This window comes from Cetorhinus maximus, chromosome 8 (genome assembly GCF_964194155.1).
Source record: "Cetorhinus maximus chromosome 8, sCetMax3.hap1.1, whole genome shotgun sequence".
NCBI lineage: Eukaryota > Metazoa > Chordata > Chondrichthyes > Lamniformes > Cetorhinidae > Cetorhinus > Cetorhinus maximus.
The window spans coordinates 19,398,319-19,425,664 of NC_135886.1; the positions used below are offsets into that span (position 1 = coordinate 19,398,319).

The 27,346-nt window shown below is 42.1% G+C and overlaps 1 protein-coding gene across 1 annotated transcript; it reads left to right on the top strand.

Annotated features, from left to right (window-relative positions):
• The first annotated feature begins 464 nt into the window (after positions 1-464).
• irf6 (interferon regulatory factor 6) lies at positions 465-14,368 on the top strand. The gene is made up of 10 exons (XM_078546544.1): positions 465-587; positions 1,497-1,552; positions 3,356-3,532; positions 4,249-4,453; positions 5,806-5,888; positions 8,998-9,031; positions 10,831-10,974; positions 11,923-12,315; positions 12,810-12,928; positions 13,960-14,368. Exons 3-10 carry the CDS (start codon positions 3,359-3,361, stop codon positions 14,185-14,187), a joined length of 1,380 nt encoding a protein of 459 aa, XP_078402670.1. The 5' UTR covers positions 465-587; positions 1,497-1,552; positions 3,356-3,358; the 3' UTR covers positions 14,188-14,368.
• The last annotated feature ends 12,978 nt before the right edge of the window (positions 14,369-27,346 follow it).

Below are 27,346 nucleotides of genomic sequence, written 5' to 3' on the forward strand. Positions count from 1 at the left end.
ACTAGACGACTTCATTGCCCATGTGCTACCTTCCTGTGTACAAATCGGTTGCTGTAATTTTTACTTTACAACAGTTCAAAAGTATTTAATTGGCTATGAAACACTTTGGGATGTCCAACGGTTCCATAAAGTCTTTCTTTTTAAGTTCTGAGCTGCGGGATGAACAAAATTCCCGATTCGTTTTTGGCTGTGTGACCACAGTTGAGATAATTTGGAGAAGTCTGGCGTTGGCGGCGAGATAAACGGAATGAATATACAATTAAATGGCCGTTTGACCTCATACCTTGCAGATCACACATCACTGCATTCCTGCAAATTCCGATGTTTCAATCGCAGCTAGACGCGTTAATTGTTAGTCAAGCTACAATATGGGTGATTCACGCACTTCACATTCCTTCCAAGCGAAACTGGGCAAGTAAACTCAGCAAAACTGGCACAGGAAATGTAGACTCATGTGACTCGCTGAATCATTGGACACACCTGGCTTGGAACCGAAGCTAAGGAAGATTGACATTCAGAAGCCCTTTGGAGGAGGAAAGAGAGAGAGAGTTAATTATTGTTAGCCCGTGTGTCGTATCACCTCCAAGGTAAGTTCAGCATTGTATTTGGGCTCTCTATTTCGTGCTGCCGTGTGGACGCTTCTCGTTATTTTCTAGGTGCCTGGACATGACCCCCTTACGTTCACGGCAGCTGCCATGGTGTGCGCTCACTGCACGTCCACTTATCTAAACTTTGCTTTAAATCATATGCTTGTGTCTCTACTGGAAGTTTTTTCTTAACCGTCAAATGCTTATGAAGTGTACAATTCATTCACAAATCTAGATCGAGAGTTTCTTCGAAAGAATTTGGGTTTTCAAAATTTACCCCTGTGTTTTCATGTAGTAATCAGCAAAATGTCTTGTTGAATATTGTAGATCAATATGAGAGAGCTGGGGTTATCTTAAGATAGGGGGGTGGGGTGTGGGCATTTAAACTATAAATTCAGTATTTCACAGTTTATAATAAACTTGGTCAATTCCCCGTTTACTTGTATTGTTCTTGCTGGTGAGTTATTTACAGGTGGTGGTTGTTTCGTTTCTTAAAACGTTTTAGGAAATTTCTCCTGGCTTTCTCACGTGCCCCTGTTTTCTGTGGTTGGTAATTATGTCTTACGGTGGAGTTAATCGGTTTTTTTTTTGGTTTGTTTGGCTGAACCATAGATGATTTTAAACGAAGCGATGAATGGATTTCTTGCTGTGTGTTGGGTGCTGTAACCTGCCTGAGCTCAGGGTGTGGTGTCCACAGGGTCTGACGTAGGTTCGCCAACAGAAACCTTTTTGGAGGAAGTTGTGCAGGGTGGTTTAAATTGGGACCTATTTCGGGAGACGGAATGTTTGAGTTAATCTCGATTTAACCAAAGCAGGAACCATCTGAGCAGGGTTGTAGAACGCTGGGATATAGTGGGAAGAGTGTAACTAACGCAGTGTGTGTTTTTATTCTTGGCTACATTATTGCAGGAGACTCTCTGTAAACCAGACATTTCCGGGATCACAAGCTGGACGTCGACGAGAAGGTAAAAAGGATGCGAACTCCTGATCTCAGTTTTTTTTAACTTGATTTTTTTTCCCCTTCTCCCGGAATGGGGAGCGGATTTTAATGCTGTGACTGATTTGATTCTGCCGATGAGAGAGGAGGGGGGGTAAACTCTCAACCTGGGTTGCTCCAGTAGGTAGAGGGTGTGTTCTTCTGTCCCTGTGGGTCTTGGATTCCTTCCGCCACGTCAAGGATGGAATTTCCTCCACATCTCACTCTGGATTTATTTTTTTAAAAAACGGGTTTCTATATGGATTAGTCATACATCTGGGTTTGCCGAGAAGTGTCCTGCTGCTATTTCACTTCGAATTGGCGTCGAACCTAGTGCGAATCCGGAGTCGAGGTCTTCTTACCTGACTCTGGGAGGAAGGTGTGTGAGACTGAGGGGGCAGCCTCTCATTGCTTTCGGTTTACTACATGATATGGAATGTGAATGAGAATATGGTGGCAAACAATGTTTCCAATGTGTTCACATTCCCCGGTTACCCTTTTAAAAAAAATTGTTGCCTATGTCCTGGTTTTTTTTTAAAAAAGAACATTTCCGATTTTAACCACTGCGGTGGCTACGGGCTGTCACCATGGTATGTTCCAGACAAGAATTAGACAACAGAAGCCAATTACTGTCTACTGGAACTTGTGTTGCAGCTACCCCACTGACATTAGAAATGTAACTTTAGTGCTTTGAATCCCCTGGACTGCAGCATCTGGCCACATTTACACAGGCTTTACTTTGGTGCAAAGGGGCTTCTGCTGCCTGACTGTCACCTAACTTAATGTAGTCTGAAACTGTATCAAGATCAGATTTCAGAGGGAAGGCTAATGAATCTCCCACCTCTTAAGTAGACTTGCTCCAGTATGCAGTGGGCCCTGACTCTAGATTTGGGTTGTATTTATGCTACAATTATACATAGTCACATAGAATATGTAGCACAAAAAACAGGCCATTCAGCCCAACTAGTCTATGGTGTTTATAGACCACATGAATCTCATCCTTGTTCATCTCTGCCTTCCAGCGTATCTTTCTATTTCTCTCATACATTTGTCTGCTTTCCCTTTGAAAGCCTCTGACCCATTCACCTCCACCATTTTCTGTGGTAGTCAATTCCACATTCTAACTGCTGACTAAATACATTTCTCCTTGTTTCCTGATAGGATTTATTGATTGGTAACTTTCTTGTACATATGGTCCTTGATTTGGATTCTCCCACAAGTGGAAACATTCTCTCCACACTTACTCTGTCCAACTCATTCAGAACTCTAGACTTCTGGGTCTCCTATAAGCCTTGTTGGTCTGATGTGTAAATGTGCCATCAGAATATTAATTCCCAGCTCAGTTCTGAGTGCAGCAACGATTTATTTTTGTTGATCTGACCATTGCAGCACAATACACTATGATTGAATGCTTATAATAATGTACAATATGTAAGTTGCACTGAGAAAGAGCTTTGTTTTATGTATTCAACTGTTTGGTTATGTCCTGCAACTCATATTGGTCATTTTGAAACTGGTAGTGAAAATACACTTTTCATATGACTTGTTACCCTGATAAATGTCATTTAAAAAAATATATTTTTTAAGTGACATTTTTGCTACTATTCCTCTGAACCCAGTGAAGTTTATCAACACTGGATTGGATGGATGCTGCCCAATAACTGTGTCCAGCTGTGTGAGCACTAGCTTGTTACATCCATAAGATTTAAGCAGACCTTCATTTACAAGTCAGTATTGTTGAAAATATCCTGTAGATCTTAATGTCTCTAAATGACCATTTTATTTTGTTCAGATAATGGCAATACATCCACGGAGGGTGCGTTTGAAACCTTGGCTGGTGGCCCAAGTGGACAGTGGCCTTTTCCCAGGTCTAGTTTGGCTCCATCGGGAAAATAAACGTTTCCAAATCCCTTGGAAACATGCAACTCGTCACAGCCCCCCTCAAGAAGAAGAAAACACTATCTTCAAGGTTTTGCACCATTATATATTTTACTGGCTTTATGACTTAGCATTGTGGAGAGTAAGGTTATAGAAGCTCTTATAAAAAGATCCACCATACCAGACACAGTTGAGCAATTTCAAATGGGGGTGCCAATTCACTTCTGTCAGCTTTAAGTTTGTACCAAAGTGGAAAAGTCTGTGGTGCTAATTTTCTCGGAATAAAGTTATTGGGTTATAATGAAATAGTTGAAGAAAATTCTTTTAAACTGAGAATATACTCAGCTTGTCTATGGGAAAATATTGTATATTTAATCACTGCATGGAACAGGATTGGCCAGTATGCACTGAACCAACAATGGGATTGTTCTTTTTTTAACTTGCTGAAATCAGTAGGTTATCAATGACCTCATGGGATTGGCAAATTTACTGCCCCATTAGTGCCAGTTCTGCATCCATTGCTAATTTTAGAGACCTACCACTGAGCTGCCAAGTGTCTGCCAGTATCAGGCAATGGGTCCCTTTTAATATGCAAATGAAGACCCTGTGATAGATGTGGGACCCCTGTTTGGCATTTTAGGTGTGTTTGGAGCCTTGCATTTGCCGATCCATTTCATTGGCAATGCAGAAAAGGTAAGTTTAAATTATTTTTGAGGGGCCATGAGTAATGAGAATGGAAGGAGCAAGCACTGATCTGGTTTAAATCTAGGATCAGCTAAATATTAATTCTAATGTTTTTATTTGCAGGCATGGGCAGTAGAAACTGGAAAGTACCAAGAAGGGATTGATGAACCAGATCCAGCCAAGTGGAAAGCACAGCTTCGTTGTGCACTTAACAAAAGTCGTGAATTTAACCTAATTTATGATGGAACCAAAGAGGTTCCAATGAATCCTCTTAAGATATATGAAGTGTGTGATATCCCACAGAGTGGCAGTACACCCAGCAATCCAGGTAGAAACTTTTGGTTGATTGCAATAGCTGGCACTGGCAAATCTTTCACCCAGGTGCTAAAAGTAGTTGTCAGTTGGGATTTTAATTGAATAATTTTTGTTAACTAACAGTTTTTATAGCAGACTGGGACCAGGTATTAGAAATAGTCTTTTTTTTAATATTGGGATATGCAGCAAATAGCTATAAGCTTCAAGGGGTCAAATTTCAATATGGTGTAACAGTAAGATGAAACAATTGTTATGGAGGCGGAACTGTCAATGGACTCATCAACTTGTATTTATATGGTATCTATTTATATAGTGTCTAGTTAAATGTCCCAAGGAGCTTCACGTGAGCATTATCAAATAAAATTTGACACTGAGCCACACATAGACATTAGGACAGCTGACCAAAATCTTGGTCAAAGAGGTTTGAAGGAACAACTTGCAAGAGGTAGATAGGTTCAGGGAGGGAATTCCAGAGCTTCAGGTTGAGGCAGCTGAAGGCGTGACTGCCAGTGGTAAAGTGAAGAAAATTGGGCACGTGCAAGAGGCCAGAGACATGAGTGTAGAGGTATTGTAGGGCAGGAGGAGACTACAGAAATGAGGAGGGGCAAGACTATGGGAGGGATTTGAAGTCAAGGCTATGAATTTTAAAATTGAGGCATTGTCAGAAGTAGACCAGTAATCTCATGATGGATGAATGGGATTTGATGTAAATTAGGATAGGGGCAGCAGTTAAGGCTGGCCAGGAAAATCTTAGAATAGTCAAGCCTGGAGTTAGCAAAGGCAATGGTGAGTGGTTCAACAGAAGTTGGCTGAAGGCAGGGGCAAAACTGAATGATGTTGCAGAGGTGAAATAGGCAGCTCTTGGTGATGGAGAGGATATGTGATCAGAAACTCACCTTGGGTTCCAATAGGTGCAGAAGTTATAAATAGTCTAGTTTGGCCTTGGACAGTGACCAGAGATCAGGATAGAGTCAATGGCTCAGGAACAGAGCCTGTGGCAGAGACAAACATGTACTGGATACCGGGCAAGCTCTACAATGAGTCTGAAGCAGTAAAGATGCTGAGAGGGGTGGCAGTGAGCATACATGTGGAAAGTGACCAAAGAGCCAAAATGATTTTGGGACTTAAGCTAGTGAGCAAGTTATTTGTTTTCTGTTTAAAATTAGCCTTTAACAAAATCTAGCTAACAATGTAAAACTTCTCAAATGTGTGAGATTGCCGCCAGAATCAAAATTCACTGCTCAAATCAGGTTTTACTCCACCCAATATAGTAAAGGGATAACTTAGTTTTATTTTGACTTCCCACAAATATTGATTTAAATTTAATGGGTGTTGGATTTATGTTATAAACATTGTATTTTACAGGATCTGTACCATGGGAAGAAAATGATGTAGATTTGGAAGATGAAGAGGAGGATGACTTGAACTCTTCTCAGCCTCAAGTTAAAGTGAGTGGAAAAACTTTGAAACATGAATTACAACAAATTCATTCTGGAAATCTTTAGCACCCTGATGATTTGGTAGGTAAGGCCACCATCAGGTGCAGAACTAAGTCATACAATACAAAGTCCCCAGCTCAATTCGTGGCCTGTTAATTTAACTAGCTTTGGTCAGTACAGTTGTGGGGACACTATAGTTGACCTTGGTGGTTGTAGGCCTAAAGAATGGGGCGTGGGGTAAGAAATCAGCTTGGATTTTTGTTCTCTATTGTTGTGTAAGAATCCAGGCTAGAAAGCATACATGGGTGAAAACCTGATAATGTACTAACTGGGCTAGCATGGCAATGACCATTTTGACAAAGGAGAGATGGATTGGGTTTTATTTATCAAGCCAGAGGGTGGTAAATCATTAATGATGAGGCAATAAAAGTTTCAGATGATGACAATCTGAACCTGAAATCGTAGTCTTCGAATCGTCATTGTATGTTAGCTATTTGTGTTGGTCTGTTTTCAGCTGACTTATTGTGCAGAATGCCAGCAGATGCCTTGTGACAGTAAAATTTATGATAACCATGCAACCTTATCAGTGACCAAATCAATCTTTGTCAGGAAATAATGGAACCAGCATCCAATCTAAAGAAATGAATGCAATCAGCAACATTCAAATTATAGCATGACACAGCAGAGAAGGAGGCCATACAGCCTATATTTCTGCTCTTTGATAAAACTATCCAATTAACCCCACTCCCCTTCCCTTTTCCAATAGTCCTACAATATTTTCCCCTTAAAGTTCTTATCTAACTCCCTTTTTGAAAAAGTTATTGGATCTGGCCAAGGTAGACTGGGAACAGCTACTTGTGGGAAATCTACAGAAGAGCAGTAGGGGGCATTCAAAAAGGAAATGGGGAAGGTACAGGCTCAACATGTTCCCTCTAGGGTGATAGGAAGGAGTAACAAGCCCAGAGAACCATGGATGACCAGAGATATTCAGGTTACGATGAGAAGGAAAAGAGAGGCTTTTAGCAGGCACAAGGGAAGCAAATCAGCGGAGGCATTAGTGGAGTACAGAAAGTGCAGGGTGGAGCTTAAAGCAGTTGGGTGAGCAAAGAGGGGATATGAGAAAGCTCTGGCTGGTGAAAGTAGGGAAAATCCCAAAATATTCTATAAGTATATCAATGGGAAGAGGATAACCAGGGAAAGAGTAGGGCCCATAAGGGACCAAGGAGGCAATCTATGGGTGGAGCCTGATGACATCGGGAGAGTGTTGAATGAATACTTCACATCTGTCTTCACCCAAGAAAATGAGAATGAAGGTATCGAACACGGGGAGAGAGACTGCGAGGTTCTTGAGCAAATTGATATAGGGAGTGACAAGGTATTGGAGGTGTTGGCAGGCTTAAAAGCGGACAGATCTCCAGGTCTGGATGATTTGTGACCCAGACTGCTGAGGGAGGCAAGGGAGGAGATCACAGGGGCTCTGACCCAAATTTTTAATTCCTCTCTGGCCACGGGGGAGGTGCCAGAGACTGGAGAACAGCTAATATGGTTCTGCTATTTAAGAAGGGTTGTAGAGATAAGCCAGGGAACGACAGGCCAGTGAGTCTCATGTCAGTGGTAGGGAAACTATTGGAGAAAATTCTGAAGGAGAGAATCTATCTCCACTTGGAGAGGCAAGGTTTGATCAGGGATAGTCAGCATGGCTTTGTCAGAGGGAGGCCATGCCTAACAAATTTGATTGAATTTTTTGAGGAGGTGACCAGGAGTGCAGATGAGGGTAGTGCAGTTGATGTAGTTTACATGGATTTCAGCAAAGCCTTTGACAAGGTCCCACATGGGAGACTTATAAAGAAGGCAAATGCACAAGGGATACAGGGTAATTTGATGAGGTGGATTCAAAATTGGCCTAGTTGTAGGAGACAGAGTGATGACAGAAGGATGCTTTAATGACTGGAAGCCAGTGTCCAGTGGCGTACCACAGGGATCTGTGCTGGGTCCCCTATTATTTATCATTTATATAAACAACATAGATGACTATGTGGGGGGTAGGATTAGTAAGTTTGCGGATGACACAAAGATTGGCCAGGTGATTAACAGAGGTTGAGTGTCTTGGGCTACAGGGAGGTATAGACGGGATGGTCAAATGGGCAGATAAGTGGCAGATGGAATTTAACCCTGAAAAGTGTGAGGTGATACACTTTGGAAGGAGTAGTTTGACAAGGAAGTATTCAATGAACGGCATGACACTAGGAAGTTCTGAGGAACAAGGGACTTTGGCGTGTGTGTCCATAGATCTTTGAAGGCAGAGGGGCATGTTAGTGGGGTGGTGAAAAAGGCATATGGGACACTTGCCTTTATCAATCGAGGCATAGATTACAAAAGTAGGGAGGTCAAGTTGGAGTTGTATAGAACCTTGGTGAGGCCACAGCTGGAGTCCTGTGTGCAGTCTGGTCGCCACACTATAGGAAGGATGTGATTGCACTGGAGGGGGTGCAGAGGAGATTCACCAGGATGTTGCCTGGGATGAAGCATTTGTTATGAAGAGCAGTTGGATAGACTTAGGTTGTTTTTGTTGGAGCAGAGAAGACTGAGGGGCGACCTGATCGAGGTGTACAAGATTGAGGGGCATGGATAGGGAGCAGCTGTTCCCCTTAATTGAGGGGCCTGTCACAAGGGAGCATAAGTTCAAGGTGAGGGGCAGGAGGTTTAGGGGGGATGTGAGGAAAAGCTTTTTTACCCAGAGGGTGGTGACGTTCTGGAATGCGCTGCCTGGGAGGGTGGTGGAGGTGGGTTGCCTCACATCCTTTAAAAAGTACCTGGATGAGCACTTGGCACGTCATAACATTCAAGGTTATGGGCCAAGTGCTGGTAAATGGGATTAGGTAGGTGAGGTGTGTCTCACACGGTGCAGACTCGATGGGCCGAAGGGCCTCTTCTGCACTCTGATTCTGCTTCCACCACCCTTGTAACCGGTGCATTCCAGATTCAATGAACAAAGCCAATATAGATGCTTGCTCTTCAGCAATAGACCCCTCCGCATTTATGAAAATATTGGTCTTTGGTCACATGGGTATTTAAAAGAAGGGCTACTCATTCATTTCCTTTATCTTTTTATACACAGATGCAAGAAAGCTTTCCATTTCTCAATTTGAATGGTAAGTGAACCCAATACTATTGTCAGTGTGAATTTAATCTATGACCAGAGTTCTTGTTTTAATTATTAACATCTTGGAATAAAGTGGTTTTTTAAAAACAAATCTCCAGAAACTGGGTTTGAAATCAATCCAGTTAGGCTCTATATTGGCTGTAAGTATCCAGTGTGAAATGGGTCTGGGCAATCTCAGCCCATTTCCTCATGGGCACAATTTGGCAGTCTCGCTCAAAAGGACAATGTTGCTGATATTATTTTGGTGGTGCGGAGTGGGTGCATCTGAAGATGCTTGATGCTGAGATGTGTGCAGCATTTGAAGAACAGAACTACAAATAAATGATTACTATTAGTAATGGATCAAGCACATATTTTTCAATAAGAGTAAGATTCCCAGGGGATTGGGAATCTTGTGATTGTCCAAAAAGTTCTGTGGTGGAATGTTTTAAATTTTTGACATTTAACCATAACAGAATAGAAATAACCTTGCTTCTTGAGTTTTTCTCTCTCCCATCCCTCCCCACTATTTATACTCGTGGGCAAAAGTGCTGGATGGTATAGCATAGAAAGGGGGAAGAAAAGGGCCACATTTTAAGAATAAAGGGTCCCTTTTAAGACAGATGAGGAGAAATATTTTCTGAGGGTCATTAGTCTGTCGAATTCTCTTCCCCAGAAAGCAGTGGAGGCTGGGTCATTGAATTAATTCAAGACTGAGTTAAACAGATTTTTAATAAATAAGGGAGTTATGGGCAGCAGATGGAAAAGTGGAGATGAGACCATAATCAGATCAGCAATGGTCTTATTGAGTGACAAAGGAGGCTCAAAGGGCCGAATGGCCTCCTCCGAAGTCCTATTTTCCTATGGAATACTGTTGAAGTGTAGTTATTCTTGTAATGTAGAAAATGCAGCAGCCAATTTGCATTCAGCAATGGCCCACAAACAGTAAAGTGCTAAAGACCAGATACTAGTATTGGTTGGGAGATAAATATTGGCCAGGACACTGAGGACAGCTCCCATGCTCTACATTGAATAGTGCCATAAAACCTTTTGTCACCTGAGGGGGTGGATGAGGCCTCAAGTTTAATGTTGGGGTGTGCCACCTTTCCGATACAAAGTACAACACCCTCAACCTGACGTCTGCCTAGATTTTTGCGCTTAAGTCTTGGGCAACCTTTTGACTCTGGGATGAGAAGGGAAAATCTCTTTGCAAGCTGTAGTAATACCCCTTTGTTTCAGGAATTTTGTGGACATTCTTAAGAGGTGAAGCAAAGAACATCTTGGTGACTTTATCCCCCTTTCCCAGATTCAGCAGAAACTAAGGATTTGAAGCTGATCCTCCAGTTAAGAATCCAGAATTCTGCATTGTAACTATCAATCTAGCTGGGTTAATTATTTTTAAATTTTTTCTAGTAACGTACACTGTGTAGTGAACTCAGGGAATTGTATTATAATTCAGCTTTACTTGCAGCATTAATGCTATGTTAGACATCATCAGGACCTGCAGATAACTCCGATCTTGCTCTACACAGTAGTAATTGATTCTGAGGTGGCCTAGAAAGCCAATCATTTGTAAATGGTTTCTTCACGAGGCAACCACCAGTGCCGCCTTGGGGCAAATAGGAAGTGGGTGTTGCCCACCCTGAGATTTTTTTTACAAAAATTGAACAATACTGTAATTTAAATTACGCAAAGTAAATTGTGGATGACCTAACAAAACAGTGCAGGAATTATTTGATAATGAAAGTTGATCTTTTATTAATCAGTAACAATGCCAACTCTGTAACTTGAGTAACTTGAACCTTGCAGACTCTCCGATGGCCCCAGCAAATGTGACCAGTTGTTCTCCCAATGAGTGGATAAAGACTGAACCAGAACAGATCTTGCAGGTCGATCCACACTTACCAGCAGAGATATTCAGCACTCCAGAAACCTGGATCAGCTCACTGCCAAGTAAGCAAAAAAATCTGCATGCCAAAATCAAATCTAAGATTAGTTTGTTTCTCTATAGCAAGAATTTTTCTTTCTCCCCCATGCCAACCTAGTTAGTGGCATTCTTGCACGCCTTCAACTCAGTTGCAGTTAATTGCATTTTGTCTTGTTGCTTAAATATTAATGGCCAGTTTCAGTTTAATACCATATCCTCATCAGAAAGACCTGAATTATATATAGCACCTGATGACATCTTAGATGAGCCAGATGTATAATGAATAACTTGAAAATGTAATGACTATGTAGGAAAGTGTAACACTTTGCTGCTTGTAGGAATTCATTGCACTGAGATAAAGGACCAGCTAACTTGTTTAAGTTAATGGTTATAGTTGAAGGAAGAATCTAATCTGGGATATTAGAAGAGCTCTCCGCTGTCTTTATTGCCATGGGATCTTTAAAATCCATCTGAACTTGGCCAAATGTATAATTCGATAACAGCACCACCTAAAATGCAACTCTCTGCACTGCTGACTTGGTGGATGTTGCCCTCGGTATATTGTTACATCCTAAGGAAAACCTTGAAGCTGGGATGTTCTGACTTTGAACTGAGAATGTTGCTACCTGAGCCAAATTGATTTCCTCATGATAATATTAAGAGGAAAGTATATTGGAGTGAAACATGCAAGTTTAATGGGAACTCTGAATATTTTGCATCTGACGGAGAATAGAAAATTTGCTGCCATCGATGCAAATGTTAAAAGAGCATAAATGAAGGTAGATGGGAATTGATGTCAAAATCTCAGTGAAAAGTAATCTGCTTTTAAAAGGAATTGCGCTAAGTAACTTTTTTCCATGCACTTCATAATGGATGGGAATCTAATCATCCTTCAAATTTTAAAAATATATTGTGAAAAGGTTCTCTTAGAGCTTTAAAAGGTTGATTTTATATTTCCCCTCAATTCTGTATAGTGACAGACCTGGAGATCCAGTTCCAGTACAGAGGCAAAGAATTGGGACCAGCCTTAAACGTCAGCAATCCACAAGGATGCCGTCTCTTTTATGGGGATCTAGGTCCAATGCCAAACCAGGAGGAATTATTTGGTCCAGTTTCCCTTGAACAAGTGAAATTTCCTGGAACAGACCATATCTCAAATGAAAAGCAACGTCTCTTTACAAACCGTCTACTGGATGTGATGGATCGAGGACTGATACTGGAAGTGAGTGGACATGCAATCTATGCCATCCGCCTGTGTCAGTGTAAGGTGTACTGGTCAGGACCCTGTGCGAGTGGAACTACTACCCCACATGTCATAGAACGACAGAAGAAAGTCAAACTCTTTTGTTTGGAAACTTTCCTAAGTGGTGAGTTTTCTTCAGTAACTTTTAATGTGAACTAAATGGGATAGATTGAAGAAAACTAGTTTAATTTCTGGATATGAAAGCATGATTTCCCTTGCTGCAATTGGTCCCTCTCCCAAAGGTGTTCATCCTGTGTCTTCCTCGGATGTGAAATGGTTCAATCTATGGCCGTTTACTTTCACAATGACCAATGTGATCCCTTGGTTCTACCATCAGCTAAAGGAAGCTGCATATGAGGATAAGGGAGAAAATGTAGGAGAGGGCAGGAATGAAGAAAGAACCATTTATGTTGTGTCTCTGAATTCATTAATGCAGTGCTCCTCCACCCAGGGCTACGCTAATTAGGAAAATCAGTTGAGGCCAAAATTGAAACTATTGCATGTCTCCAATATTATTTCATTATTAACCATTTGACAAAAATGATTGGCCAGACCTTTAAACTTGAACATTGTGTCTTCACACATACAAAACCACTTGTTTTTGATTTTGAATTGCAGATCTGATTGATCTTCAAAGAGGACAAAGTAACAAAGTACCACCATTTGAGATTTACCTGTGCTTTGGGGAAGAGTGGCCTGATGGCAAACCGAAGGAAAGAAAACTAATAATGGTGCAGGTAACAGATTCCTGGGTTTTGCCTCAATATAAATTATTAGTCATCTTTCTAGACAAAGTACCTGTTTGCGGCGTACAATTTTTTTTGCACTTAGCCTGAAATACACCATTTCAGTTACAAAGGTGATTTAATTATCAATGTTGTCATTGTGTTTAGGATGTAGAATCTGGCTAAATGCTCAACACATGGGTAGTAGAGTGAACAATATACTGTCTCCTTTTGAGTCTAAAATTGAGAACTGAATAAAAGTCTACTGCATTTTTACAGTCCAGAACTGATTTAATTATTTAAATTCTAATCATATTCATTTCTTAATATTTTAAGTGATTTTTTTTAAAAGTGACTTTAGATTTAAAATGTGAAGCCATAAATGGATTCAAGTTCAGGATGTTTAAGTTTTTTTTCTGTTCTATTCCATTTGGTAAAAGCCCAAGATTTCTAAATATCTATGGGCAAGGGATTGTTAAATTTTCTGTTTTAGGCTGCTACTGGTGCTTTTAATTGTACTACAAGCTATCTTTGCAGTTGTATATTATTATGGGAAACACATCATTTGCCTATTTACCTAAACCAATGGGTTCTAGCTTCACAAAAACTTTCCAAAACCAACTCTATCCTTAGTGGGCCAATGGCTTAATTAGTTTGATTTATTGTTTGTTCTAGGATATGGGCAACACCTGGCAAGGCCGCATTGCCCATTTCTAGTTACCTTGAGGTTGTGGTGGGTCGTCGTCTTGCAGTGTGGCAATCCTAGGCCATGTTGATCAATAAATTCTGGGAAATTGACATAGTGATGCAAATATCCCAAGTCTGGGTGGTGGGTGACAATGTTCCCATGATATTACTCCTCTTAACCTCCCCAGTGGTGGCAGTTGCATGGAGAGAGGCACTTGCTGTGCTTGTAACAGTAGATTGCACTTGACCGAGGGGATGCATTTGGAATTTTTAAAAGCTACAATGGTCTTTAGCAAAATGTAAAATGTTTCCTGGTTTTCCCCATCTAATTGTTGTGATATGTCCTAATCTTTCAGGTTGTGCCAGTTGTTGCACGGATGATTTACGAGATGTTCAACGGTGAATTTACACGTTCTTTTGACAGTGGCAGTATTAGGCTGCAAATCTCAACCCCAGATATTAAAGATAATATTGTGACTCACCTGAAGCAGCTGTACCACCTCTTACAAACAAACCAAGGACATGAGCCATGGCAAATTCAACCTCCGAACCTGCACATGGCACAACCCCTGCCAACCCAGTGACATATGGTTTCATTCCAACCACTAGAACTATTAACTGTAGGTGAAAATTCCTCTAAAATATTGATTACTTTTTAATGTGGTTAATATGCTTGTTCACACTAATGGTACCATAGAAGACCATGAATGTTATGTTGTAACTTATGGAATTGTTGAGTTTTTTTATTAAAGAAATTAAGCTCCATAGAGTCTCATCTAATGAGGTTTTGTTTCCCATAAGCCCAGTCTCAGCCTACATTTATAAACAAAATGCTGAACTCCGGAGATTGGAGATGGTTTATAGCAATTTAATCCCAATGCTTGCTATAGGATCTAATTTTCAAATCTATTTCCAATATTGTAGAGAGAATTTGCAAAAGGTGCTACAAAAATGCAACCTAAGGATGTCCCCAAATGTTTTAGAGCCAAAGTAGTACTTTTGAAGTGTAACTGCTGTCGTAATTTAGGAGGTCTTAGTTCTCCTATTGTACAACTGTAGCCTTTTTAAGGCACTGAAATTGTCCAATAAAGGCTTATTTTTGGGCTGTAGACTTCTGGTTAAGTGAATTTATTTCACTTTGAGAGGTGCCACAGTTCCCAGACAGTCTTGTGTTCAGTCTTGTTCATATTTTTTTTTTAAGCGAGCAGTAGAATTGGAATGCCTTGTACTCGCTTCAGTGTGCTTGGTGGGCAAAGGAAGAAGCTTCAGACCCAAACTGACAAGGGACTGGAAACGATATTTAATGAAAGTACCATGGTGCTCTTTTAAATAGTATAAGAATATGAGCCAATTAAGGCCCACCCAGCGTGGCGTCTACAGGGAAGGGATTCCTAAAATCGGAAGTGTGCTCCTTCACGCATGTGCGTGGAGGAGCACTCCGATCTCCGAGACTAAGTGCTGCCTCGGAGATCGGTTCCCAAAGTAAAAAAAGTTAGTGCAGTGAGAATTTCATCCATCTATGTCCCCTCAATGTGACAATGTCACATGAGTTGGGACATGGACATAACGTTAATTAAAAGTCTCAATTTTTTGATTCAGCAATGAAACCTCATCCCGCCTGTGGATGAGGTTTCATACTTTTTCAGGTGGCTGCCTGCCAACCTTAAGGTTGGACGGGCAGGTCCACTAATCAGCTCAATCGTTTTTTGAATGGCCTAAATAGGTCGTTGACAGGTCAGTTGGTGTGCATCCGAGTTGGATGCGCGCCTGCCGAACTGTCAATCTAAATGACGTGGGGTAACACCGCGATGCATGACCGACATCACTTTACATGGCGGGCGGACCCTGCCCCTGCTCGCTGACCAGAAGATGCTGGCCATGGTTTCAAAAGGCCGATTAACATAAGATGCCTATCTTTCGATGGAGATTACTCCTCGTTTTTATCTTGAATGAAGTTAATTCATTCATGATATGGTTTCGTCAACAAGTTAATGTTGTTGTATCTCCCTTGCCATTGTTTTATACAAGAATAAAATGACAAAAGGAACAATTATTGTATACTTTGAATGCAAAATACTAAGTTAAGGATTTGCTAACTAAACTGAAATTTCAGATTGACATTAAATATATAATTGCCTTTTAACAATTGTGTACTAAAATTTGTTATATTACATTTTGATATTATTTCAATTCAAATTAGTCTGATCTACAATATTGGGCATAATTCTATATAAAAGTGACTTATCCATTTTTAATAATGTCATTTGGACATTGGAAATCTGAAAGTTACATAATTCCATGTGGAGTTATTTGATACCACAAAATCTCAAAAGATTAAAATCAGTGACTTACTGATAACAGACAATTTTTTTGGTTTGCTATAGCACCTTTGTTCATTTATTACAAATAGCCTATATCAGAATTTAAATGTTAATACTTTGAGGTAAAAACTTGCAATTTAATCTCTGACTTTGGTATGATTTCACTGCAGTGTTTCACAAATGATATTAAACTAGAATTTAGAGTGATGGTAGATGGTTAAAGGTAGAAACATCATAAATTATTTCTTCAGTTGCACATTATTTTTGATCAAATCTTTTATGAAAGCCAATATAAATCCATCTACATAAAACCAACTTCAAATATTCTGACAGATTTCATTTTTGCAAAGTCTGTAACATGTGCCATTTTATATTCATGTACTTGCTGTAAATTTGAGGACCCTGAGTCCTGTGCTGTTAAACTGGAATATAAATTTTTACGATGTAAATTGTACTGTTTTTAATGTAATAGATCTATTTGGGAAGACACATTTCTTTGAATTTTTAAAAAATCCAAAATAAGACCATTCATGGGATGTGGGCTTTGGCTGGGCCAGCATTTATTGCCCATCCCTAATTGCCTTCGAAGGTGGTGGTGAGCTGCCGCCTTGAACTGCTGCAGTCCATGTGGTGTAGGTACACCCACAGTGCTGTTAGGAAGGGAGTTCCAGTATTTTGAGCCAGCAACAGTGAAGGAATGGCGATATATTTCCAAGTCAGGATGGTGAGTTACTTGGAGGGGAACCTCCAGGTGGTGGTGTTCCTATCAATCTGCTGCCCTTGTCCTTCTAGGTGGTAGTGGTTATGGGTTTGGAAGGTGCTGTCTAAAGAGCCTTGGTGAATTCCTGCAGTGCATCTTGTAGATGGTACACACTGCTGCTACTGTGTGTCGATGGTGGAGGGAGTGAATGTTTGTGGATGTGGTACCAATCATGTGAGCTGTTTTGTCCTGGATGTCCAGGTTTGAGTGTTTTGGGAGCTGCACACATCCAGGCAAGTGGGGAGTATTCCACCACACTCCTGACTTGTGCCTTGTAGATGGTGGACAGCTTTGGGGAGACAGTGAGGTGAGTTACTCATTGCAGGATTCCTCACCTCTGACCTGCTCTTGTAGCCACAGTATTTATGACTTGTTCAGTTAGTGCCATGGTCGGTCAAATGCCGCCTTGATGTCAAGGGCAGTCACTCTCGCCTCACCTCAGGAGTTCAACTTTTTTTTTGTCTATGTTTGAACCAAGGCTGTAATGAGGCCTGGCAGAACCCAAACTGGCCATCAGTGAGCAGGTTACTGCTAAGCAAGTGCCACTTGATAGCACTGTTGATGACCCCTTCCATTTTACTGATGATCAAGAGTCGGATGATGGGGTGGTAATTGGCTGGGTTGGATTTGTCCTTTTTTGTACAGGACATACCTGAGCAATTTTCCACATAGCTAGGTAGATGCAACTTTTGTAGCTGTACTGGAACAGCTTGGCTACGGGCGCAGCACGGTCTGGAGCACAAGTCTTCAGTTCTATTGCTGGAATATTGTCAGCGCCCATAGTCTTTGCAGTATCCAGTGCCTTCAGCTGTTTCTTGATCATGTGGAGTGAATTGGATTGGCTGAAGACTGGCATCTGTGATGCTGGGGACCTCTGGAGGAGGCCAAGATGGATCACCCACTTGGCACTTACTGGCTGAAGATTGTTGCAAATGCCTTATCTTTTGCACTGCTGTGCTGGGCTCCTCCATTGAGGATGGGGATATTTGTGGAGCTGCCTCCCTCCAGTAAGTTGTTTAATTGCCCACCACCATTCACAACTGGATGTGGCAGGACTTCGGGGCTTGGATCTGATTCGTTGGTTGTGGGATTGCTTAGCTCTGCCTATCACTTGCTGCTTATGCTGTTTGGCACCCGAGTAGTCCTGTTATAGCTTCACTGGGTTGACACCTTTTTAGGTGTGCCTGGTGCTGCTCTTGGCATGCCCTCCTGCACTCTTCATTGAACCACGGTTGATGATCTGGCTTGATGGTAGTGGGGGATATGCCAGGCCATGAGGTTACAGATTGCATTGGAGTACAATTCTCCTGATGGCCCATAATACCTCATGGGTGTCCAGACTTGTTGCTAGATTTGTTTGAAATCTATCCCATTTAGCATGGTGGTAGTGCCACACAACACGATGGAGAATATTCTCAATGTGAAGACGGGACTTTGTTTCCACAATGACCGTGCAGTGGTTACTCCTACCGATACTGTCATGGACAGATGCATCTGCAGCAGGCAGGTTGGTGGGGATGAGGTCAAGTATGTTTTTACCTTGTTGGTTCCCTCACCATCTGCTGCAGACCCAGTCTAGCAGCTATGTCATTTAGGACTCTGCCAACTTGGTCAGTAGTGGTGCTACTGAGCCACTCTTGGTGATAGACATTGAAGTCCCCCGCCCAGAGTGCATTCTGCAGCCTTGCCACCCTCAGTTCTTCCTCCAAGTGATCTTCAACATGGAGGAGCACTGATTGATCAGCTGAGGGCTGGTGGTACGTGGCAATCAGGAGGTTTCCTTGCCCATGTTTGACATGCTATGAGACTTCACGGGGTCCTGAGTCTATGTTGAGGACTCCCAGGGCAACTCCCTCCCAACTAGACCACTGTACCACCACGTCTGCTGGGTCTGTCTTGCCGGTGGGGCAGGACGTACCCAGGGATGGTGATGGTGGAGTCGGGGACATTACCTGTAAGGTACATAAGGATGACTATGTCAGGCTGTTGCTTGACTAGTCCGTGAGACTGCTCTCCCAATTTTGGCACTAGCCCCCAGATGTTAGGAAGGAGGGTTTTGCAGGGTGGACGGGGCTGCGATTGCTGTTGCTGGGTGGTCCGTCCGCTTTCATTCCTGTTTTTTTTTTTTTGTGACTTTGTGGTGGTTTGTTACAACTGATTAGAGGTCATTTAAGAGTCAACCACATTGCTGTGGGTCTGGAATCACATACAGGTAAGGATGACAGATTTCCTTCCCTAAAGGGCATTAGTGAACCAGATGGATTTTTACAACAATAGTCTCATGGTCATCATTAGGCTTTTAATTCCAAATTTTATTGAATTCAAATTCCACCATCTGCCATGGTGAGATTCAAACCCGGGTCCCCAGAGCATTACCCTGGGTCTCTGGATTACTAGTCCAGTGACAATACCACTACGCCATCGCCTCCCCTCGATTTTGTTTTTATCATGGGTGTAGGCTGGGGGAATTCATCAGTCTATTAATTTTTTTTGTTAAATGAATCTACTCCCTTTTGGAAAGCAATAGATGTTCATCCAGAGGGGAAAAAACAAGTGCTGGTCTGTCAGCATTTCTGTAGAGAGAAACAGAATTAATGCTTAAAATCCAATATGACTCTTTGGAACTCAATCATATTAGACTCAACATTAATTCTCTTTCTCTCTCTCTCTCTCCACAGGTGCTGTTAGACCTGAGTTTTTCCAGCACTTTCAGGTATTGTTTCAGAACTCCAGTAGCAGTAGTATTTTGCTTTCATTTTGATGTTCTTCCAGAGCTAGCCAGCTGCAACTCGATTGAATAAAAACTGATTAATTGGGCTTGTGCTTCTAAATGTTCATTAGGATATTGCAGTAACCGATGCCAATAAATCGATGGAATAACGACAAGATAGAATTGGAGCTTTTCATGCTTTTGGCCAATGAGACTTATTTTCCAAAATCCTCGTCTGTGCCATTGTGGTCCCTGCTTTTTCATCAGTGGCCTATTGTGAATTTTAAAAAATTCTTCCATGGGATCTGAATGTCGCTGTGCTCATCCCTAATTACCTTTGGGAAAGTCATGGTGAGTCACCACCTTGAACTGCTACAGCCCATCTGGTGTAGGCACACCCACAGCATCATTAGGAAGAGAGTTCCAGGATTTTGACCTAACGGGGAAGGATTGGCGGTTATAGTTCCAAGTCAGGATGGCATGTGACTTGGAGATAAACCTGCAGGTGGTGGTGGTGTTCCTAATTCCTGTGTTCCTGATTTTACTTTTTGGAATTGTTTTTTAAAAAATTTCTGACGGGTGTTGGCTAATGTTTACATTAATTTGCAAGGCAGAAGTAATTGTTTTTCCAATTTTTTTTGTTGCTCATGACTAATGATATTGAGTAGATGTCATAGTTTCATACTTTGCAAGCAGCCAATCCTCTAATCATGCAACCATTCAAATGTATGGGACAACAGTTTAAAAGGGCTGATAAAATGATTTATTTCATGAAATGTATTTTTCCCCAGAAATGGCCAGAGTGTCAGATGTTAAGATTCACCAATATTTTTTGTATTAGTCAAATTTTATGTCTTCAACCATATTTCAGTTTTCTTCATCAGACTAAACAGTCCTTTTTTAAAAAAATAAAATCCCAAGTGTCATTTCTTCAGTCAGACAATTTCTTAACTGTTTTGTAGTAATATTTTTGCATTGCTATTAAGCTTTAACAAGGGGGAAATGTAAATTAAAATAGCAAAGGGATTTTGGGAAGTTCTACATATAAATGCTATATGCATATACTCTGGTCTTTTTTCTGCACGCCTTAAATAACTTTAACATAATGAAAAGTCCCAAGGAGCTTCACATGAGCATTATAAGACAAGGTATGACATCAAAGTACATAAGGAGATATTGGGTCAGATGACCAAAAGCTTAGTCAAAGAAGTAGGTTTTAAGGAGTATCTTGGAGGAAAGACGAGAGGTATAGGGAGGGCAGAGGGTATTCCACTACTTGGGAGTCTAGTCACAAATGTTCTGTGGAGTGGACAACTTTCAGGTGCTGAACTTGTTTGTCAATCAAGTGGGTGGGCGACCTGCCAGTTTTGAGGAGCCACCCCTCACAAGACCCTTTCTCCCCCCCCCCCCCCCCCCCACCCCCCCCAACCCTGAAACCCCTCTTACCAGGCAACATTTCCTGTGAGGGTGGTACGTTATCACTCTGTCCCCTGTGAACTCTTGTGTAGCTTCTGACTGCGCTAACCACAATATCCTCTGCCAGTGCTGCTGCTTCACTGTCCAATTGTGTGAAATTGGGTTACCAACTTGGGCTGGACATATTCTGACAGGCATCAGCGTAAGTGACATCATGGGAAACCTGGCATCATGCTGTGAGGAGTTTTGGCGTGGGCTCCACAAAGTTTCCCTGCTCTTATTCATGAGTTATTGAGCCCCTTCTCGGTGAAAGATGCTCTTTGGTCTGCCTGAAACTTGTTGGTCCAGTGCAAAGACTTATTTGACCAAGTGTTGCAGATTGGCACGTTCCAAGGTCCAGGACTATGTGCTGAGGGATGCATTAAAGTTTGGGGCAGCTGCTGCAGAGATGCAATGGGGAAAGGACGCTGTCTAAGGTCTTTCAGCCATATTGCACCAAGGGGCTGGGAATTGTATAGAACCCTTCGGGCTGTATGACTCACATTGAATGAATACAGTAAATATTACATGTACCACAATTGTATTGAAGCACCTCAGAGTGCAACATGACCCATGTAGGTAATTTGAATATCTTTCTGTAATGACCATTTTGGAATTTTTGTAATGTTCTTTTAGATATTTTATGAATAAAGTATATTTTGTGCAAAAAAAAAGAAAAATGGAGCCCCTTTACATGTAAGGCTGAATTTTATGTTTAGTGGTTTATATCATAGACTGAATTTGCACTTTGGGGTGGAGGGTGGGGGAAACAGGTGCTGGGACTGTATCCAGGCCCCAAACCCAGTGGGTGGGTGGGTGGGTGGGGGGGGGGCGGGGGAAAGAGAGGGGAAATCAGTCATTCCTTGGGATCTTGACTAAGGTGCCCCTTAATTGGCATACAGATAGATTCCCTGTCTAACTAAGGGGTATAAGGCGTGGATGGGCACATGAAGCTAATGGGCCAATAAGTGGCCTTACACCTTCAAAGAGGGGTACCTGGCTTCAGTAAAAGGTAAGAAACTGAGAAGGTGCTTCAACTCTGTCACATTTTAAAAAGTTTTATTTAAAAATAAAGCAGCCAGGCTACTACTGTGGGGGAGACCCTCTACAAAGTGGCCGTTGGGAGCAGCCCCACTTTGGCCGGGAGAGAAGGCCTGCTCGCCCACTGTCCTGCTTCTGGGTGCCCGCCTCCAGACTGCTGATCTGCCACCAACACCGCTCCCCCCCCACCCCCCCAACACACAACCAACCCCACCCCCACCCCACCTTCCCTAATGTGGCAGGAAATTGGAGGACGGTCCTAAGTCTGTCTCCTAAGTTGACCTTTAACAAGGCTTTTGGTAAACCTAGATGGCTGACCACCTCGTGGGACCCGAATACACCTCGGCCAAAGTGGCTGATGCCGGGAATGGGGTCGAAAAACCAGCATGTTTGCCGGTTCCAGTAATTTGGGCCCGACCTTGGCAGGGCCAGCAAATCTGAGCCCAAGTATTTTCCATTTTCCAGTAAAATAAAATGAAGACAAGCAGGCACTCCCTAGAGGGATATCGAAGAGTAAACTTGTTTTGATGATTATTATTTAGTGATTTTTACAGAAACCAGCTGCGGATGGGTTCTTCACAAAGTGTATACCATCTCTTTTTGAGGTTTTGCCAGGAGATCTGAAAAGGGAGTTTATTAAGGTTATTTGTTCCAATGAGGATGTTAGTGAGGTTTATGAAGATGACAAGAAAATAATAAAAAACAAGGTTTAATGTTTATTAAAATATAATTTGATCTAATTTTTTTTGTTTGAATTGTAATTTTAAACAGGTTAAGGAGACAGTCTGTAGGATTGTTGAGATAAGGAACAAACTGATGGCCCATTTGTAACCAAGCCACACTAAACCAGGGCTGACGGCATCTGTTTCCAGTTGAACCTCATGTGTCTTTTTTGGTGAATTGATTCAGGATAGTATATTGGATGGATCAGCAGTTTATCTTTGTAAGGAATGAGAGGAGACATAAGCCTGATGGCTGGAGACTGACATACCCAGCAAGAGAAAATTCTGTTTCTTCTTGTCAGTGCACAAGAATATTGTACATAGAAACAATGGCACACGTGAGTGGCAGGAGTAATTGAGTAAATTTTGCAATGGCAAGAGGACACTGTTCATGCCACAGGTCATGGAGCCCTTGGGAACGAATGAGTATTGCTAGTTTAAATATTATCCCTTGCGTGAACTGAGCAATGTGCAGGAAGCAGGGATTGGGGTGCCACTCACATGAGCAAGCAAAAGGAAGAGGCAGTGAACCAGACCGTTTTTGCCTTATGCCTTTATTTTCACTAGCCTTGGGTTTCCAGTGGAGCTAGGCTCTGGGTGCATGGGGAGCCTTCTGCTGTTACAGGGTGCAGGCCTCATTAGTGCATTCATTTAGGTCATGCTAGGAGAGTGTCTCAACTAGCCCTTTGTTTCCTCTATGGTGGGAGCAGGTGCTGGGTACTGCTAAGAGTTGGGATGAAATGCACTCTTGCAGGAAATAGTTTTAGGGGTTTGGGTCAAGGACTTGATGTGATTAATCCCTGCTTTGTTGCTGCCGTTTTTAGTTTCTTGTCATTGCATCATTCCATGTGTTTTGGTTTGGATTTTTTATTTGTTTTTTGGATTTCACTTTTACTGTTGTACCCCACTATTGAAAACCTTTCACCTGACTTTGGTTGTCTTCGCTGCCTCTGGCATTTGCAATGTCCTGCTTCATCTCAGCAAAATGCACAGCAGGAAATGCCCTGGTTTCAAACTTTGGCACCTACAGGAACTGCTTTATGGAGATGCACCAGCACACTGTTGCACTTTTGCATTTCCAATTTATGACATGGATTGCGACTGTGAAGTCAGGAAACTGGCAATAAGTGCTAGGCTTTTTTAATTGGGGTTCCCACCCACAGACAGCCTGATTGATGGGCTGGAGGCCTGGGCTACAAGGGATCTCTGTTGTTGACCTGGCTCATGACTTTGGTTCACGTCCCCTGGACGTGTACACAGGATGCATACAATGATAGCCATATTGCCACACAAAATGTGATAGAGCAGACCGTGGGCTTGCTGAAGCAATGATTCGTTTGCGCGAAGGAGCTCAATGGCACTCTGCTGAGTGGGTCCCCAGCTTTCTAGTTGCATGCTAGGATGCTAGGCAACTTTGCCATCACTTGGAAACAGCCTTGTCAGCATCTATCAGGCAAGAAGCTGAGGAGTAGGAGAGGCAGAGGAGGGCAGAGAGGTGGAAGAGGAAGGGAGGCTGCAGCCTAGACAACCGTTTCCCGCTGTCTCAACATGAACTAATTTGAGTGCAATATCACTAACCATACCCCTCTATTCCCCACACTACTTACCTATATTCTGTCACTGATCATCACAAAGTTCTTTGGCCGCAATGCAAAAATAAAAGCCAACACAAAATATACTCCAAATCACATTTGTAAATGAAACCATCCCTTGGGAGCATGACTCTGAGCTGTGGATGCAGCAGCAGATTGGGGTGCTGGCTGACAAACACAGCAGGGGCAGGGATGGGATCATGAAAACCTTCATCCTGAGAGAACAGCAGGTTCATGCTGGATGAAACCACTTCCCTCCCTTAAGGCAGTGCCTCAGCAATCCCAGTGATCTATTTGAGGACAGATTGCTGGTCCACTATGAGACCATTAAGCCTGCCTTGAGCACGAGTATCCAGAGTCCCAATGGCAACAGCCTGAACTTGCATGATAGTACCCAACCTTTTGGTGGAAGCTGCTTGTGCTGCAATGAAATCTGAGATATCGGCCATCAGGTGCTGCTTAATGATTGCTTCACAAGTGTATTAATGGAGTTGCCCACAAGTCTCATTCTGAAAAGAATGAGCTCCAAGTTCTCAGCAAAGATGAGGCCGTGGCATTTGAAGGGCTCAATTCAATGAAGATGATCTCATAACTAATCCTCTTTCTCACATCCCTACGATCCCAGCTGATGTTAATACTGGACAAATCAGATCCCAGAATTAAACCTGGCTTGATAGATCCAAACTTTTGTTTTAGAAACAGTGGAGGAAAGTTACTGAACAAATTCACAGGAATCTGCTGATGAACTTTTAACGCAAAGAATAAAATATTTATTAAACAAAAAAAATGAACTATATTATACTAGACAGAGTGGAAAAATCTCAATACAAACAAGAATGTGATTCAAATATTCATGATTTCTTCACCCCAGCAATATCTTTACAGACACATACAAATTCAGAAAGATAAAACAATTTACCATATCTATCTTGTACGCTAATATTCAGGTTGGGTATGTGGTACATGTGAATTAACAGGTGAACTGTGGTCAGACACACCATACTCCAAAGTAAATGACAAATGCAACCCAAGCAGATTCCATGGATTTCTCGACAACCCTCCCAGACATTTGTTGCATTGTGAGCCAACCTGTCTCATTGAAACTTTGTCTTTCTCAGAAGCATTTCCAATCTCCACATATGAAGATCTTGCCTTGGTGTTCTTTCCAAAGCCGCTCCCACTTGGGTGGCTTCAACAATGGCCCACCTTGCAGGGTTTCAATCTCACCTTCCTAGACTCCTTTCCCTGGATTTTCGAGTACACTCAAAGGTCACTTTCCAGGTGCAATTTCAGCTCTTCAGCCATGCCAAGCAGAACACCACAACTCCAAAAAGCCCACAGTAAGGAATCAATACCCTCCTGCTGCATCCTCAGATCATCACAGATTCTCTCAAACTCGCTTTGCTTCAAGTCTACTCCTTGCAGCTTTCTTTTTAACTTGGAGCTTACTGCTTGGCTCCTTTCCTTTAACTTGACTTCTGTGACCTCCTTCTGATCCCTGTCCTTGTCCGTGCCTGGGACTTTCTTCTGGGACCTCCCCCTGTGTCCATCCCTTGTCCTGCTCCCTGGGACACACACAGCGCAATGGCACTCCGTTATCAGGTCAGCCGACCTGTTGTTTGCACCATTCTACTTCCTTTCCTCTGTACAGGTGTGCAGGGCCGGTTCCTGGCCTAAAGAACATAAGAGACACGAACTGTGCATGTGTGGCCATTTCCCGGCCAGCGCATACATGGAAGGCTCAAGGCTTGTCAGGAACTGGAGTTCCCAAACTCTGAAGGTAATTATTTGAGTTTCATCACAGCATCTCACTTCCCCCTCACCCCACACTCTCTTCTGATTTACCAGCTCCCCGTATGACAAATTTACGCTGTGTCTTTTCTCTTTCAGATAGCCAAGAACCATCATATAGTGCAGGAACAGCAAAAAGAGAGTGATGATGAAGAATCATCCCTCGATTTCACACTTGCAGTCACCACTGGCACTGCTTTTATTGTAGAGGATAGCATAGAGGTGGGAGGGTGAGATACTTGGCATGGGTGCACTGCACCAGGGGGATAGCACACTGGTGCCAGCTCATCAGAGCGCAAGTTGTTGCCAGATTCCTCCATTTGCCTCGATGTTGACTGCAGGCTCTCTGGTAAGCTTCCCAAAGCACCAAACATTGTAGTGTGAACACCCATCAGCCTCATTCCATAGCCTGGCCCTCACCTAAGTCCTTTGCAGTAGGAACCCCCCCGTGCGATCTCGCCATCCATGAACTGGCACCTGTATCATTGCACCTGGGCAGCAGTCCAGCCATGCTCATTGTCTCACCACATGCAGAACCCTATGCTGTCCTGGAGGATTTCCCCAGAAAATTAACTCCCAATGCCCTTTCAGAGTAATTACTTACTTTTGCATTACATGGGCTTATATTCAGGGTTCCTTTCAGTGGTCAGTGTGTTTGGAGCTACGACACATTTTGAGGTGAGAACATTACACAGAAGCATTCAATTGGATGTTCCACTCTATAACATTCTCGACCAACAGTACAGACATTGGAGTTTATACACCTGTGATTCTAATTTCACATACAAAATTTGGAACTAAGTTAACATGAAATAAGTAACTAAATTATAGATACAAAAAGGCTTTTTTTCCAGGCTTATTTCCTGAAGAGATTTATTTTCTCTGCAGCTTTTCACACAGAAGTCAAGTTTGACATGAGCCTTTAAAAATATTGGGGGTGTTGATATTATTCACAACAGGTTGGAGGAAATGCTATTTGATGAGGTTGGAGTGTTATATCGGGCAAACATAATTCAGTATTCTGCTGCAAAAATAGAACAATATTGCTTTCAGACCACAAAGTTCAATTCCTGTAATTAGAAATGTCTCAAGGTAAATTAAAGACTAATTGTTCAGAGGTGCACCCTAATGTCAATAATTGTTTTTCTGTAGACTAGTAGCTGGTTACATATCCATGGCTTTTCCCCAAGTCAACAAATGCAATTTCTGTGTCTTTTTTTCAGAACTGCTTTACATCTACAATAAAATGTGATATTGGAAATTTGAACCTAGGAATTCGAAAATACACATAAAAAGGAATTCATAACATATACAAAGTATAAATTTACAAAAAGTATAAAAGATACAAAGC

Bases quoted from the DNA above. Each gene is read 5' to 3' on its own strand.
- irf6 (XM_078546544.1), top strand. From the start codon at position 3,359: ATGGCAATACATCCACGGAGGGTGCGTTTGAAACCTTGGCTGGTGGCC. The intron at 3,533-4,248 runs GTTTTGCACCAT...TTTTATTTGCAG, and splicing joins AAGAAAACACTATCTTCAAG to GCATGGGCAGTAGAAACTGG. The intron at 5,889-8,997 runs GTGAGTGGAAAA...TTTTATACACAG, and splicing joins CTTCTCAGCCTCAAGTTAAA to ATGCAAGAAAGCTTTCCATT.